Below are 14,517 nucleotides of genomic sequence, written 5' to 3' on the forward strand. Positions count from 1 at the left end.
GTACACAGACTAGCCTGAGTGCGGGTGGTGCGAGTGTGGTGTAAACCGGACCATATAGCAGTGTAACTTTGACCCATATAGCGCTGTGTGTGTGTCGTTAAACCAGGTCTCAACTATGCAAGCCAGGTCAGAATTCTCATCAGAACAGATCATGTTGAAAAGTTTATTGACCACTGATCTTGAACTGATTAGAATGAATCTGAAATCTAGTTTCTTTCTTTAGTTTTTGTGATCTCCTGTAGTCTCCACTGTCCACATTGAGCCTAGTTGTAGATATATAGACTTGGGTCCTTGTATTTGAATTGATTTTTCTTTGTCTACCTGTACCTGTAATGAGTGGGAATAAGGATGTTTAGGTGAACACTTGCTACCAGACATTTTTAGTTCAATAAATTCCAAGGTGCTGGCAAGTCTCCTCAACCCTAGCATGGGTTCTGAAGCCAAGAATGGCTAAATTCTCTATGTCAGCCTTCAGACTTGAGGTTCATGGGAGTCTAGTAATTCCTAATCATGTGCTGAGACCACTGAGACACCTAATTTAAGTAAAATTGTCAAAATAGGTCTTTAAAAAGAAATGCACACATGCATGTTTAAAAGACACACTTCAGTGATGGTTCATAAATTATACAATGTCAAGCATTATCTTCTGGCTTTGTTCACCCTCATATTTCACCATTGTCGTCTTACATAAAGGTAAAATGTCTTACTTTTCTCCCCCCTTTGAATTATTCCATACCAGTCTAGATGCTGTACAGTGCCTCTCTTACCAGAAGACAGAGAATGAACATTCAATTTCTTTTAGTACTGCCATCTCACTGTATATACCTGTCCTGCCAACTCAGCACCTCAGATGAAACTCAGAAAATGTAGCAATTTCTTCAAATATGCTAATTTATCAGAAAATAAGGCACAAAACTCTTTAATTTACCAGAGCCGACTTGAAAAGGAGGTGGTCTAGATTAATATGAAGCACTTGAAGAAACTTTAAAGGTGTGAAACCCACCCTTTAACTTGCACATATGTCCAGATATTTACAACTTCCTAGTACAATTTATATTTAAAAAAAAAAGGAATTAGTGTCATACAGATACCAGAAGAATCCAATGAGAGAGGAAGTGGCCCACACAAATTGAAGGCTACTGCACTTATTGAAAACTTAAGATATCCAACCTATACTGTTCTGTACATTCTGGGGTCAAGGACTGCAACACCACCTTGCATATTTTAAGAAAGGACACCACCACTCTCTTGGCCCAAGAAATAGACAATGATCTTGTGCAATGAGCTTTGAAAGAGACTGCTATTTCCTTGCCTCTCCTGATGCATATCTCTATCATAAATTCCTTAATCCAGACTGCTAAAGTAGACTTCAAAGTTATTGTCCCTCTTGTGATATCCATGTGTCACAATAAGCATTTCCAATTTCCTTAAGGTAGCTGCTCTATTTTAAGGAATCCTGAGAAGCAATCCTTTTAAAGATTAAAAAATAAGTTGAAAAAGTAAGGGAATTTGAAGTTTAGAGCTTCTAGTCATAATTATGCATATACAATTTGGATGGAGAAAATGCAAACTATAAATCTGAAAAAGAATAGAATATTTTAGGTTACTGTCAGAAGAGGATGGAGCCAGCAGGACAGAAGCTGCAAAGCTATAAGAAAACAATGCAACACGCAAAAAGGGCAAGGGATGAAGCTGCCCCATGCAGAGACCTCTACTCTTAATGAGCTGATACCCAAAATTCTTACCCAGAGACGCTCCTGAATTTCTTCTGTTGTGAAATAATCACTGCACACACAACAAAAGGTTTCCAACATATGATGGAGAGGCGGTTCCTTTCTTGGAGGACATTATAGTACTAGTAGTATAGTAGTAGTTTCAGCCAGTCCAAGTAACCATTTTCTTCTTGAGTATGGGGAGCTCAATAGCTAAACAGCAAGTCTGAAGCAAAATGCATTTTACTGAGTATCAGACTTACTAGATTTTCTGACACTGGTAGTTTGAATTAATGGAAGAATAAATAAGTGTAATTAGAAGAAATTAACAATGGAGCTAGGAGGACAGGAAGAAAAAGCAAAGTAAGAGATGGAGAGAAAAAAAGAAAATGCTTTAGATTAGGAAATTTTATGTATTCATGGTCTTAGATTTTAAAGTATTTCTTTCACAGGAATCCCACAGATCCATAAAACTGCAGAACAGTGTTACTGTGCAAGGCAGAGGAGAGAATAGAATTGTTTTTTCTTTGTTTCTGACCAAACTTTAGGAATAGTTTTAGGCATAGAGAGTGGTGGGCCTTTGCCCATGAAATTAATTTCCTCTGTTTGCTAGTATTTGACAAATTTCAGGGTACAGCATAAGGTATACCTCTGAAGACAGGAGGGTTTTTTTAATCAAATGCCAGTGAAGCAAATATAGCCATTCTATGCAGGCAATTTTTTGTATTTTAACTGTATGTTTTTAATTCTGAGTTGCCCACGTGCTATAGCTATTATGTCATTTTTCCACATTTCAGAAGTAATCTCTCTTTGTCAAGTGCTTTGTTTTCCCAATTAATTTGTGCAAAATTTAGTTCTAAAATTTACCATTTAACAATGTTTCTGGGGAGACTTAACCCTGTTTTGACAGATGTTATGCATTTTTTGAGTATGAGGGCATTCAAACCCAGCACCTCCCTGCGGCCAATTGCTGGCTACTTTTCAAATTATTTCCTTAAACTAATATCAAGTAGAGGTAATTTTTATTTTGATAGAATACATTCTCTTTATATTTTATTCCATTTTGGGTTCACTTGATGACAAAAAGTTAAACTATTCTATTTCTGTCATTAAATGTGAAGACAATAAAAAAGGACAAAGCAATTTTCCTGGAAAACTAAAGCTGTTCATATGTTCTATATTTCTCGGAACCATAACATAACTTTGCAGTGCCCTCTACTGTACATCTCAGCAACTCCCAAGCAGCATTTGGTGTGGCAGCCTTCGGGTCACTCCAGCAGCAGCTGGTGTGGCTGTTCTAGGGCCAGCTGCTTGGGCGCCCCAGGTCAGCCACACTGGCTGCCTGCAGAAGTCATGGAGGTCACAGAATCAGTGACTTCTGCGACCTCCATGACAGACAGAGAGCCCTAATCATACAGCACAAAAATGGTGTCTTGCTCGTAAAAGCAAAGCCATCCACCAGTATTTTCACTTACAATGCAACACCTATAAACTCCACATACACCCCAAAACAACCTAAGCATATTATTTCTAAAAATAAAAGATATTTAACTCCAAAAAATTTAATTCCACTATTTCTCTTGAGTTTAACTCTATATATAAAAAAGAAAAATACTGTCTCTAACTTTTCTGCTTGTTAAAGACATCTATCTTTCCTGAGCAGTTTGCTGACTCCTCCTTTCTGACAGTGCTTTTTCTTTATTTCTCACAAACTAATTTCCCCCCAAACAGCTTATTCTGTTTCCTCACATTATGAAACAGGCCACATTTTTTGTAGAACTTACAATGTCTACCACAATGCATCAGCAAGACTGAATTGCTAAAGAATTACTTTTAAAATGTTACTCCGGAGGGAATTCTCGGCCAAAAAAGTAAAAATTCTGCGCACAATATTTTAAAATTCTGCAAAATTCCACATATTTTATTTATCAATAAATAAATGTGGGGGTTCCAGCATGGCAGTGGGGAGCACGGCCACTGGCTACAAGGAGGTGGGAGATCACCCTGCAGCCCCTTCTTGGGACATGGACTTGACGGTGAGGCTGCACCCAAACCTGACACAGCACAAGCGCTGAGCTTGCCCTAAAACACCCCAGGGCCCTGCCCCTCCATGCCAGGTGCACCAAGATAGCAAGCAAGAGGGACAAAGCTGTCCCCCAATCTAGGTATGGGTCAAGCAAGCTCAGCCCGGCAGGATCCAAGTGGGGACGGGCTTAGTGTGGAGGGATCCAGGAGGGTCTGAGAGGGTTCTGTGTGGTGCAATTTAGGTGTGGGCAGCTCTGCAGAGGGGCTTGTTGCAGGGTTTCAGATGTAGAGGGAATGGGACTCTGCAGGGGGATCCAGGTCAAATGGTTGGGGCTCACCAAGGAGGAGGTCTGGGTGTGGAGGAATGGGGCTCAGCAGGGGTGTGTGGGTGTGGGGGGATTAGTGGGGTGAGAGTCCGGGTGCAGCTGGTTGGGGCTCAGTGGGGTGGGGGTCCGAGTGCGGGGAGCTTGACGGGATGGTCCAGGTGCTGGGGGGGGCCTCATCAGACTGGAAGTTCAGGTGTGGGGGTCTCAGCCAGGGTGTGGTCTGGGTGGAGGGGTGGGGGTCCGGATCCAGGGGGGAGATTCTCAGGAGGGAGTCTGGGTGCAGGGGGCTCAGTGGGGGGATTCTGGGGGAGGGGGGAGTCTGGATGCATGGGGTTTGGGCAGATGGATGCATGAGGGAGCAGCTCTCCGTACAGTGACCCCTTCCCCGCAGCTGAGGAGTGATGGGGGTGGGGAGGCCACAGAGCTTCCTGCAGCTGGGTGTGTTTCTGGGAGTAGGTCTGGCCCGCTTCTTGCACGGGAAGAGGAAGTCATGTTCTCCCCTGCTTCAGCCCAGCTGAGACTAGTAGCTGAGCCTGGCAAAGGGAAAGAGCCAGTGGCCAGGGCATCCTCAGACCTGCCCCCAACCCTGCAGTGATTTACCTCTCCACTGGCTGCTCCGGATGCCCAAAAAAACACACCCAGGCTGCTGGGGAGGGGTACATGATCACTCTTGCAGCTTCCCTTTGCTTCCCTGTCGGAAGTCATTTTTCTGAGGGGAAGCCAAGAAATCTGCAGGGACATGAATTCTGCATGCGTGCAGTGGCACAGAATTCCCCCAAGAGTAATTTTAGTATCAGAAGACCCAACACCTAATATTAATGGAAACTCTGTCCAAGGGGTTGTCATGTTCTGGGGTGCAATCTAGGGCAATGAGGGGTTGTGTCATTGCTTCCCAGTAACTCTGAGTGACTCAAAATGCTCTGCTGCTGGAACTCCCTCATCTGGAGGCATCCAACCAGCATACAAGCATGCACCGAGTTTGTGTGTGTTAAGCAGCCTTGGTTCAGCGCACTGATTCCAGCAGCCTGCTTGTTATACCACTGCCACACTCTTTGTTGTGAAAGAACTCATTGAGACGGAGTCAGCAGCAGAATTCTTCTAGTTCTTCACATGTTAGTATGGAATCAGGTTCTATGGTGAGGCAGAAGTTCAGTCCCTGGAATAGTACATACTTCAGTTCCAGTTATGGGTAGTCTCGACAAGCTAATGATGTTGAGGTGTTGTGTAGTGTCCATGTTTTAACTCCTGGTGGCATGGTTTCTTCGAGAGGTGGTGTTTTAGTGGCTGTATAGTTGTTGTAGTTGGTTCCACCTTTATTTTTGTGTTGGATGGCTATCCGTTTTTTTTTTTATAGTTGTTTTAGGTTTCCTGCATGATCTCCAGATAGGTTTCTTGATTTTTTTTCTTCCAATATTTAGGAGCTTGTGATGATTTCCTGCTTGAGGTGGTCCCATCTAGAGTATGTAAGGTACAGGAAATGGTTCCCTCAGTATTCTAAGGTACTTCTGAAGAGCTGTTCAGCATATTTGGGGTTGTATGCAGTGGTCAGAGCATTATAGATGGTGAGTTCTCTGGAGATGATGTTTTGTTTCTTGCATCTGCTCAGAGAGTAGATGTTGCTGTTCAGTCTGGCTTTCTTCTTCATGTTATGAAGTTTCCATTTCTAAAAAAAAGTGCTTCTCTAAACAACTCTTCTTTTCCAAGACTGAAGGAGCTCACAACATAAGCTGCACAAAACTGACACCAAAAACTTTTAAAGTGGTCACTTTCACAACATGATATCAAAATACCTCATAATACATATGCTGGGACTGATTAGAACCTGGATGAGAGCTTTGCATTAGCACAAGTAAAAATTACTCTTCCTAAAAGTAATGGGGACAAAGCTGATTTTGTTGTTGTCTGACAAGATAAAAAAATATGGAGTACAAATTTAGGTAAAGTTACCTTAGTAAAGTTACCACAGAATCACCAACATGTCCATATACTTACACCGAAACTGAATAATTTGAGAGAATATTTGAGTTCCAATTATATCAATTATTTTGAAGAAGAATGCAAGAAAATTTAGCTAAGCGGTAACTAAAATAACAGTTTTCTTACGTACATATCCTCAGTACTAGATATCCTATATAACGTAATACCCCCCAAAATACATGAACAAAAAAGTATGTTACTATATAACATTCAATTGTTAAAATATGCTTAAAAAATAAGGCTACGGATTTAAAGAGAGCTAGTCCTATAAAAATATCAACTCTACCTGAATATCCCATGAGAGGTGTCCTGCTTCTACAACCTGATCTACTAGAAGAGAGGGGTGTTTTTCCTATCCAGGCACTATTAAGACCTCTTGCAGAAGAAGAGCTTGTAAAATTCATTGTGCTAACATTTTCTGCATACGAACTCCTGTCCCCAAAGTATGAATCTATGAAAAAAATAAAAAGCATCTCTTGGAAAGATAATGCATAGATCAGTTTGCTGCTTAAGTCACACAAACGCCATAAAATAAAATTAACACAATCAGACATGAAGTGTTTTGTTTGAAAAGCAATACAAATAAGGAAAAATAGTTAAAAGATTGTTAAGAGCTCTTAATGGAGAAAGATATATCCAGTCACAGAACCCAATGGAACTTTGCTGTATTGATATTAATATTTATATAATCCAAGTATAAAAAGAGGAAAAAGTGAACTTCAGTAAGATGCTATTTTGAAAACCAACTCATATTGATATGATAATTTCTCCTTAATGTCATTACTTTATACTGACAGCAAATTCCCTGCTTAGGTTGTTACACTAATATTATGTGATAAAAAGCCAGATACAATGCATAATTTCATATAAGAGGGATTTCTAGGCCTATAAAAGGGGCTGCTCTATTTATCAGATTTTCTACCTTCAGTTTCCTGTCAATTTCAATAATAATTATCTGCTTGTGAAAATTCCCAAGTCTAAAAAGTGTCATAAAAAGAATATATTTGCCTAATACTGAACACGCATTTTAAAGGGTAATAAAAACAAAGAGAAAGAACCATATTCAAAAACTCATTCAGTGAAATTATCTTCTTCTGCCTATATGGTTCAACTCAAAGTCATACAATTTAAAATTTAAGAACTGGCGTGTTTCCTGGAATTTCTTTTACTGATGCATTTTAAGATTGACCTGCACTGTAAATTCTATGATGGTGCATTTACCTCAAAATCTGCTCTCATTTTAGTACACTAGAAACACTACAGCAGCACAGATGCAGTGTAGACACTTACTATCACAAGAAAGGGGTTCTTTGGTTGCTATAGTAAATCCACCACTCCAAGATAATTCTTTCATCAACCTAGCAAAGTCAACACAAGGGCTTAGGTCAGTTTAACCACATCACACAGGGCATAAAATTTTTCACAGCCCAAAGTGATGTGGTCAGATCAACCTAACTTTGTAACAAAGAGCAGGTCATCTGTGTTTATTTAAGATCTTTAACTGATTTTAAATCTATTCTCTTGAGATAAATTGTCATAAATATAAAGGGAAGGGTAAACCCCTTTGAAATCCCTCCTGGCCAGGGGAAAGCTCCTCTCACCTGTAAAGGGTTAAGAAGCTAAAGGTAACCTCGCTGGCACCTGACCAAAATGACCAATGAGGAGACAAGATACTTTCAAAAGCTGGGAGGAGGGAGAGAAACAAAGGGTCTGTGTGTCTGTCTATATGCTAAAAGAAAAAGAGTACTTGTGGCACCTTAGAGACTAACCAATTTATTTGAGCATGAGCTTTCGTGAGCTACAGCTCACTTCATCGGATGCATACCGTGGAAACTGCAGCAGACTTTATATATACACAGAGAATATGAAACAATACCTCCTCCCACCCCACTGTCCTGCTGGTAATAGCTTATCTAAAGTGATCATCAGGTGGGCCATTTCCAGCACAAATCCAGGTTTTCTCACCCTCCACCCCCCCACACAAATTCACTCTCCTGCTGGTGATAGCCCATCCAAAGTGACAACTCTTTACACAATGTGCATGATAATCAAGTCGGGCTATTTCCTGCACAAATCCAGGTTTTCTCACATCCCCCCCACCCCCATACACACACAAACTCACTCTCCTGCTGGTAATAGCTCATCTAAACTGACCACTCTCCAAGTTTAAATCCAAGTTAAACCAGAATATCTGGGGGGGGGGGTAGGAAAAAACAAGAGGAAACAGGCTACCTTGCATAATGACTTAGCCACTCCCAGTCTCTATTTAAGCCTAAATTAATAGTATCCAATTTGCAAATGAATTCCAATTCAGCAGTTTCTCGCTGGAGTCTGGATTTGAAGTTTTTTTGTTTTAAGATAGCGACCTTCATGTCTGTGATTGCGTGACCAGAGAGATTGAAGTGTTCTCCGACTGGTTTATGAATGTTATAATTCTTGACATCTGATTTGTGTCCATTTATTCTTTTACGTAGAGACTGTCCAGTTTGACCAATGTACATGGCAGAGGGGCATTGCTGGCACATGATGGCATATATCACATTGGTGGATGTGCAGGTGAACGAGCCTCTGATAGTGTGGCTGATGTTATTAGGCCCTGTGATGGTGTCCCCTGAATAGATATGTGGGCACAATTGGCAATGGGCTTTGTTGCAAGGATAAGTTCCTGGGTTAGTGGTTCTGTTGTGTGGTATGTGGTTGTTGGTGAGTATTTGCTTCAGGTTGCGGGGCTGTCTGTAGGCAAGGACTGGCCTGTCTCCCAAGACTTGTGAGAGTGTTGGGTCATCCTTTAGGATAGGTTGTAGATCCTTAATAATGCGTTGGAGGGGTTTTAGTTGGGGGCTGAAGGTGACCGCTAGTGGCGTTCTGTTATTTTCTTTGTTAGGCCTGTCCTGTAGTAGGTAACTTCTGGGAACTCTTCTGGCTCTATCAATCTGTTTCTTTACTTCTGCAGGTGGGTATTGTAGTTGTAAGAAAGCTTGACAGAGATCTTGTAGGTGTTTGTCTCTGTCTGAGGGGTTGGAACAAATTTTCATATTCTCTGTGTATATATAAAGTCTGCTGCAGTTTCCACGGTATGCATCCGATGAAGTGAGCTGTAGCTCACGAAAGCTCATGCTCAAATAAATTGGTTAGTCTCTAAGGTGCCACAAGTACTCTTTTTCTTTTTGCGAATACAGACTAACACGGCTGTTACTCTGAAACCTGTCTATATGCTGGGTTTCTGCCGGGGATAGACCAGGAATGGAGTCTTAGAACTTTTAGTAAGTAATCTAGCTAGGTATGTGTTAGATTATGATTTCTTTAAATGGCTGAGAAAAGAATTGTGCTGAATAGAATAACTATTTCTGTCTGTGTATCTTTTTTGTAACTTAAGGTTTTTGCCTAGAGGGGTTCTCTATGTTTTTTGAATCTAATTACCCTGTAAGATATCTACCATCCTGATTTTACAGGGGGGATTTCTTTATTTCTATTTACTTCTATTTTTATTAAAAGTCTTCTTGTAAGAAAACTGAATGCTTTTTCATTGTTCTCAGATCCAAGGGTTTGGGTCTGTGGTCACCTATGCAAATTGGTGAGGCTTTTTATCCAACATTTCCCAGGAAAGGGGGGGGTGCAAGTGTTGGGAGGATTGTTCATTGTTCTTAAGATCCAAGGGTCTGGGTCTGTAGTCACCTAGGCAAATTGGTGAGGCTTTTTACCAAACCTTGTCCAGGAAGTGGCGTGCAAGGTTTTGGGAAGTATTTTGGGGGGAAAGACGCGTCCAAACAGCTCTTCCCCAGTAACCAGTATTAGTTTGGTGGTGGTAGCGGCCAGTCCAGGGACAAAGGGTGGAATATTTTGTACCTTGGGGAAGTTTTGACCTAAGCTGGTAAAGATAAGCTTAGGAGGTTTTTCACGCAGGTCCCCACATCTGTACCCTAGAGTTCAGAGTGGGGGAGGAACCTTGACATAAATGCACCAACATACAGGAAAGCAAAGAACCATCTGAAATTAGATTTACAATTTTTGATCCATCTTGTGTTAAATAAAGCAAGAATATGTTTTCTCATATCTGAAGTCTGCATTAAATGTAAAAAAAAAAAAGCATTAACATAACAAGGTCTGTAAAAGAAAACATCGTTGTATCCTATAATATTTTTTGAAAATATGGTACATTGGTCTCTAATACATTGCACTTAGAAACAGCTAAATGCCTAATGGATTTCTTGAAATTATTTCCAGATGGTTGGCACAAAAATACAGTTTACACCACCACCACGTTTATGTAATAGAAATCTTGATCACAAAATACTATGACTGAAATACCATTAGAGTACTTGACATTCACTAGTCCTTAATCCTTGGAGTAACCATAATATTTCCTATAAACAGTTGTTCCTGCAGTATACCAACTGCTGTACAGTATCAGTTGATTTTTTAAATGGCACCCACAGTATTACTCATATAGGCTTGAAGTACCTCTGTATGATCTTCAATAGTTTCCATTAAATAATCTTTGACCCTAGTGTCCTAATCTATGAACATAATCCTGCACATTGAGGCAAGGGGAAGTTAGACAACACTACAGCAAATTGTGTCATGGGCTCCTACACCTCCACACAAGCCAGCACAACATTCCCATTCCACATACAAGAAAATAGGTGAGGTATCTCAAAAAGATATTAGGTAAACCGTAAATGTTGACTTTTTAACGATACTCAATGTATATATATCAGCACGAGTGCTTTGAACTTTGATCACTGGTACTTGGCTGGCCATGCACCTCCCATTTAATGGTATACACCATAACCCTCCTCCCCACCTGTGCTGAAACCAGGGCCCTACCTCTGCTGAGCACCTGCAAGCTGCCACATATTCAGCTGTCAGTACTCTAATCCACAATACAGCTTGGGTGGCTCTGAGTCCAAACACATTTTGTGTGTTCTCATATGCTCCAGAATATGGAGTACTCCAAGCTTTACTATGGGCTAGAGGGCATACTAAATGAAAGCAATCAGCTGTGGTGGGTGGGGGCTCAGCACACATGCTGGGCTCCAAGTTGTTCAGCCTCAAGGACCAAAACCTGTACCACTGAAGCCAATAGGAGTTTTATCATGGCTTTTATGGCCCTGTCTTGATGGCCAAAAAGAGTATGGTTTTCAATTGCATTAGCGGGGAGTAGCTTAACACAATTGCAAAATTATAAGGGCAGTCGATTAATCGCAGTTAACTCATGCGATTAACTCAAAAAAATTAATTACCATTAAAAAAATTAATTGCTATTAAATCACAGTTTGAATTGCACTGTCAAACAATACCCATTGAAATTTATACAATATTTTGGACATTTTCATATATATTGTATTCTGTGTTCTAACTGAAATCAAAGTGTATACTTTTTATAAATATTTGCACTGTAAAAATGATAAAAGAAATAGTATTTTTCAATTCACCCCCTACAAGTATTGTAGTGCAATCTCTGTTGTGAAAATGCAATTTACAAATGTAGATTTTTTTTTGTTCAATAACTGCATTCAAAAAGAAAACAATGTAAAACATCAGAACCTACAGGTCCACTCAGTCCTACTTCTTTTTCAGCCAATCACTAAGAGACAAACAAGTTTGTTTACATTTACAGGAGATAATGGTGTCCTCTTCTTATTTACAATGTCACCAGAAAGTGAGAACAGGCACTTTTGTAGTCGGCATTGCAAAGTATTTACATGCACGATATGCTAAACAGAAGTCTTAAAAGAGCAACACACTGATGCAGAAACTACAGAACCCAAACCACCAAAAAAGAAAAACAACCTTCTGCTGGTGACATTTGACTCAGATAACAGAAATGAACATGCATTGGTCCATACTGCTTTGGATTGTTATCGAGCAGAACCTGTCATCAGCATGGACCCATGTCCCTTGGAATGGTGGTTGAAGCATGAAGGGACATTGAGTCTTTAGTGCCCTGGCATGTAAATATCTTGCGATGCCAGCTACAACAGTTCCATGGAACACCTGTTCTCACTTTTAGGTGACACTGTAACAAGAAGCAGGCAGCATTATCTCCTGCAAAGGTAAATAAATGTGTCTGTCTGAGCAATTGGCTGAACAAGAAGTAGGACCTGCAGCCTCTACAGTTTTAAATTGTTTTATTTTTGAATGCAGGGTTTTTTGTACATAATTCTACATCTGTACGTTCAACTTTCATGATAAAGTGATTGCACTTCAGTACTTGTATTAGGTGAATTGAAAAATACTTTTTCCTTTGTTTTTTTACAGTGCAAATACTTGTAATCAAAAATATATATAAAGTGAGCACTGTACACTTTGTATTCTGTGTTGTAATTGAAATCAATGTATTTGAAAATGTAGAAAACATTCAAAAATATTTAAGCAGTATTCTATTAATGTTTAACAGTGCGATTAATTGCATGATTAATCACAATTAATTTTTTTGATCGCTTGACAGCCCTAAAAATTGTTAGACTACATTTTTAAAAACATTAAAAGGGCTTTTCAGTCATGTTAGATTTACTGAGCTAATACAACTGAAAATGACACCTTTCTGACCCATCAAGATAGGGCTTGTGGGAACAGGCTATAAGGGCTTATCTACATGAAACTGCATCATTTTAACTATACTAGCATTGTTAAAATAGTACTACCATCTCACAGATACACTGGTATAAAATGTGCTTCCCTAAGGGAACGGGACTAAGCTCTACTGAGATAACAGTATACTTTATACTGGCATAACAGTGTCCACAACCTAGAGGTTGTACCAGTGTAACTATTTTGATTAAAAAGTTACACCTCTAACTAAAATAGTTATACCAGTACAAAAAGCAGACCCTTTAAATGATGAGGCTACTTCCTGCAAGGAAAGAGGTTTTATTGAATCAGCTGAGGACTTTATCTGATACTGTTAATTCTTCCTTACCCCAACCATTTTAGGTAATTAAAAGTAAACTCTGAAGCAAATTTTGAAAATGTGAAGGAATTTTTGATGGGTTTAGAAAGCAAACTGTTTTTCTTATTTATATGTTTATTTTAACATTAGCAATATCACATCTCCCCACTTTCTTCTCATTATGGGAGATCTGAGTATTGCTGTCAAAGGAGACTTTAATTGGAGCTGCAGTTCCAACTCCATCAAAAGGAGAAGAGCATCTTCCTTACACAGGCAGCCCGTCTAACTGTTCAGGGCCGATGGGACAGAGATGGTTCAGGGACGGGATACACGTGGATGCAGGAAGCTGTGTAACACTGATGCCCTGGGGTTACAGATTCCCGTTAACCCTTCCCAGGAGCAGCGGTTGGCCTGGGTGGGTTGGCGGCCAGGGAGGGCACCGCGGGAGGGGGGCCGATCTCCATCTAGGGCTCTAGGCTGCTCAGACGACCCCGTACAGAGGGCCCGGCAGCTCGCGCAGGGCGTGTCGGGGTTCGTCCAACCCCCACTGCTCCCCACCTCCTGCTGCCGCAGAGAACGGCTGCGGCCCCGGGGTGAGACGCCTGCCGAGGAAGTCTGCCTGTCGCGGGGGGCCGGCCGGCTCCGCTCCACCGCCCGAGCGGCCGCCGGCGCTGCCCGCCGTGCTCAGCGGGGTTTGCAGCAGCCCGAAATGGTAGCGGGGCAGGTGCTCCGTCCCGGACGAGGAAGAACAGCGGCCCGAATAGGAGGCGGAGGCAGAGGCCTCCTCCCGCGCTGGCGGCCTCCTTTCATCGCTTCCCCGCAGCATCCCACTCAACGCCGGTCGGCCCCAGAGGCCACACACAAAATGGCGGCACCGGCGGCGACATGAAACCCGCGCATGCGCAAACAGGAAAGGGCGCCCGCCGTCGCAATCCAGTGTGCTGTGGCCGCCTGGAAGCCATTTTGTTTTGGGAATCCTAAGAGCGCTGGGGAGTGTTATGGGGCTGGACCGTTAAGTCCCCGACATGGGAGGGGGTATACAAAGCAGCTGCTGCTGCACTGTGGGAGCAGCAAAGATGCAAAAGCCCCTTCGGGAAGAGTACTGGAGCTTCCCTTTGTGCCACACGCAGCTCCTAGCCCAGCCCCCCCGTGATCCAGTCAATGTTCACAAGCCCCTTGGTCTGCTACAATACCCATATACCGTACGCCGCCATCCCGTCCTCCACTTCTGCAGCGATATTTTCTCCAGGGGCTCCCCCCCACCCCATCTTCCTGAACATTTCTTCTACTCCAGGTGTTCCTGCCCTTCCCCTTCCTTTAGCAGAGATAAGGTTGAGGGTGAGATGATCACAGTCTATACCTATGTACATGGAGAACAGCTATTTAATAAGGGGCTTTTCAGGCTCAGGTTCAATGGGGTTATAGTGAAGATACCCAAGAAAGGAACTCTCAGAGATTGTAATAACTGGTGTGGGATCACACTTTCATCTGTACCAAGCAAGGTATCGTGTAAGATCATAGCCCAGCGAGTATCAGAGGTAGCTGGTAGCATTCTCAAAAAGAGCAAGCCGGTTTTCAGAAAGGG

The 14,517-nt window shown here is 41.7% G+C and overlaps 1 protein-coding gene across 1 annotated transcript in view; it reads right to left on the minus strand.

The window, feature by feature from the left end:
* Window positions 1-13,823, minus strand: part of MSH4 (mutS homolog 4) — a 53,984-nt gene extending 40,161 nt beyond the window's left edge. Inside the window, exons 1-2 of the mRNA XM_048860873.2 lie at window positions 13,491-13,823; window positions 6,327-6,491 (exon numbers count right to left, since the gene is read on the minus strand). Of these exons, the coding sequence (XP_048716830.1) occupies window positions 6,327-6,491; window positions 13,491-13,758 (433 nt within the window). The 5' untranslated portion in view covers window positions 13,759-13,823. The remainder of the gene's footprint in view (window positions 1-6,326; window positions 6,492-13,490) is intronic.
* Between the last annotated feature and the right edge of the window lie 694 nt (window positions 13,824-14,517).

Source organism: Caretta caretta, chromosome 8, assembly GCF_965140235.1.
Source record: "Caretta caretta isolate rCarCar2 chromosome 8, rCarCar1.hap1, whole genome shotgun sequence".
Lineage (NCBI taxonomy): Eukaryota > Metazoa > Chordata > Testudines > Cheloniidae > Caretta > Caretta caretta.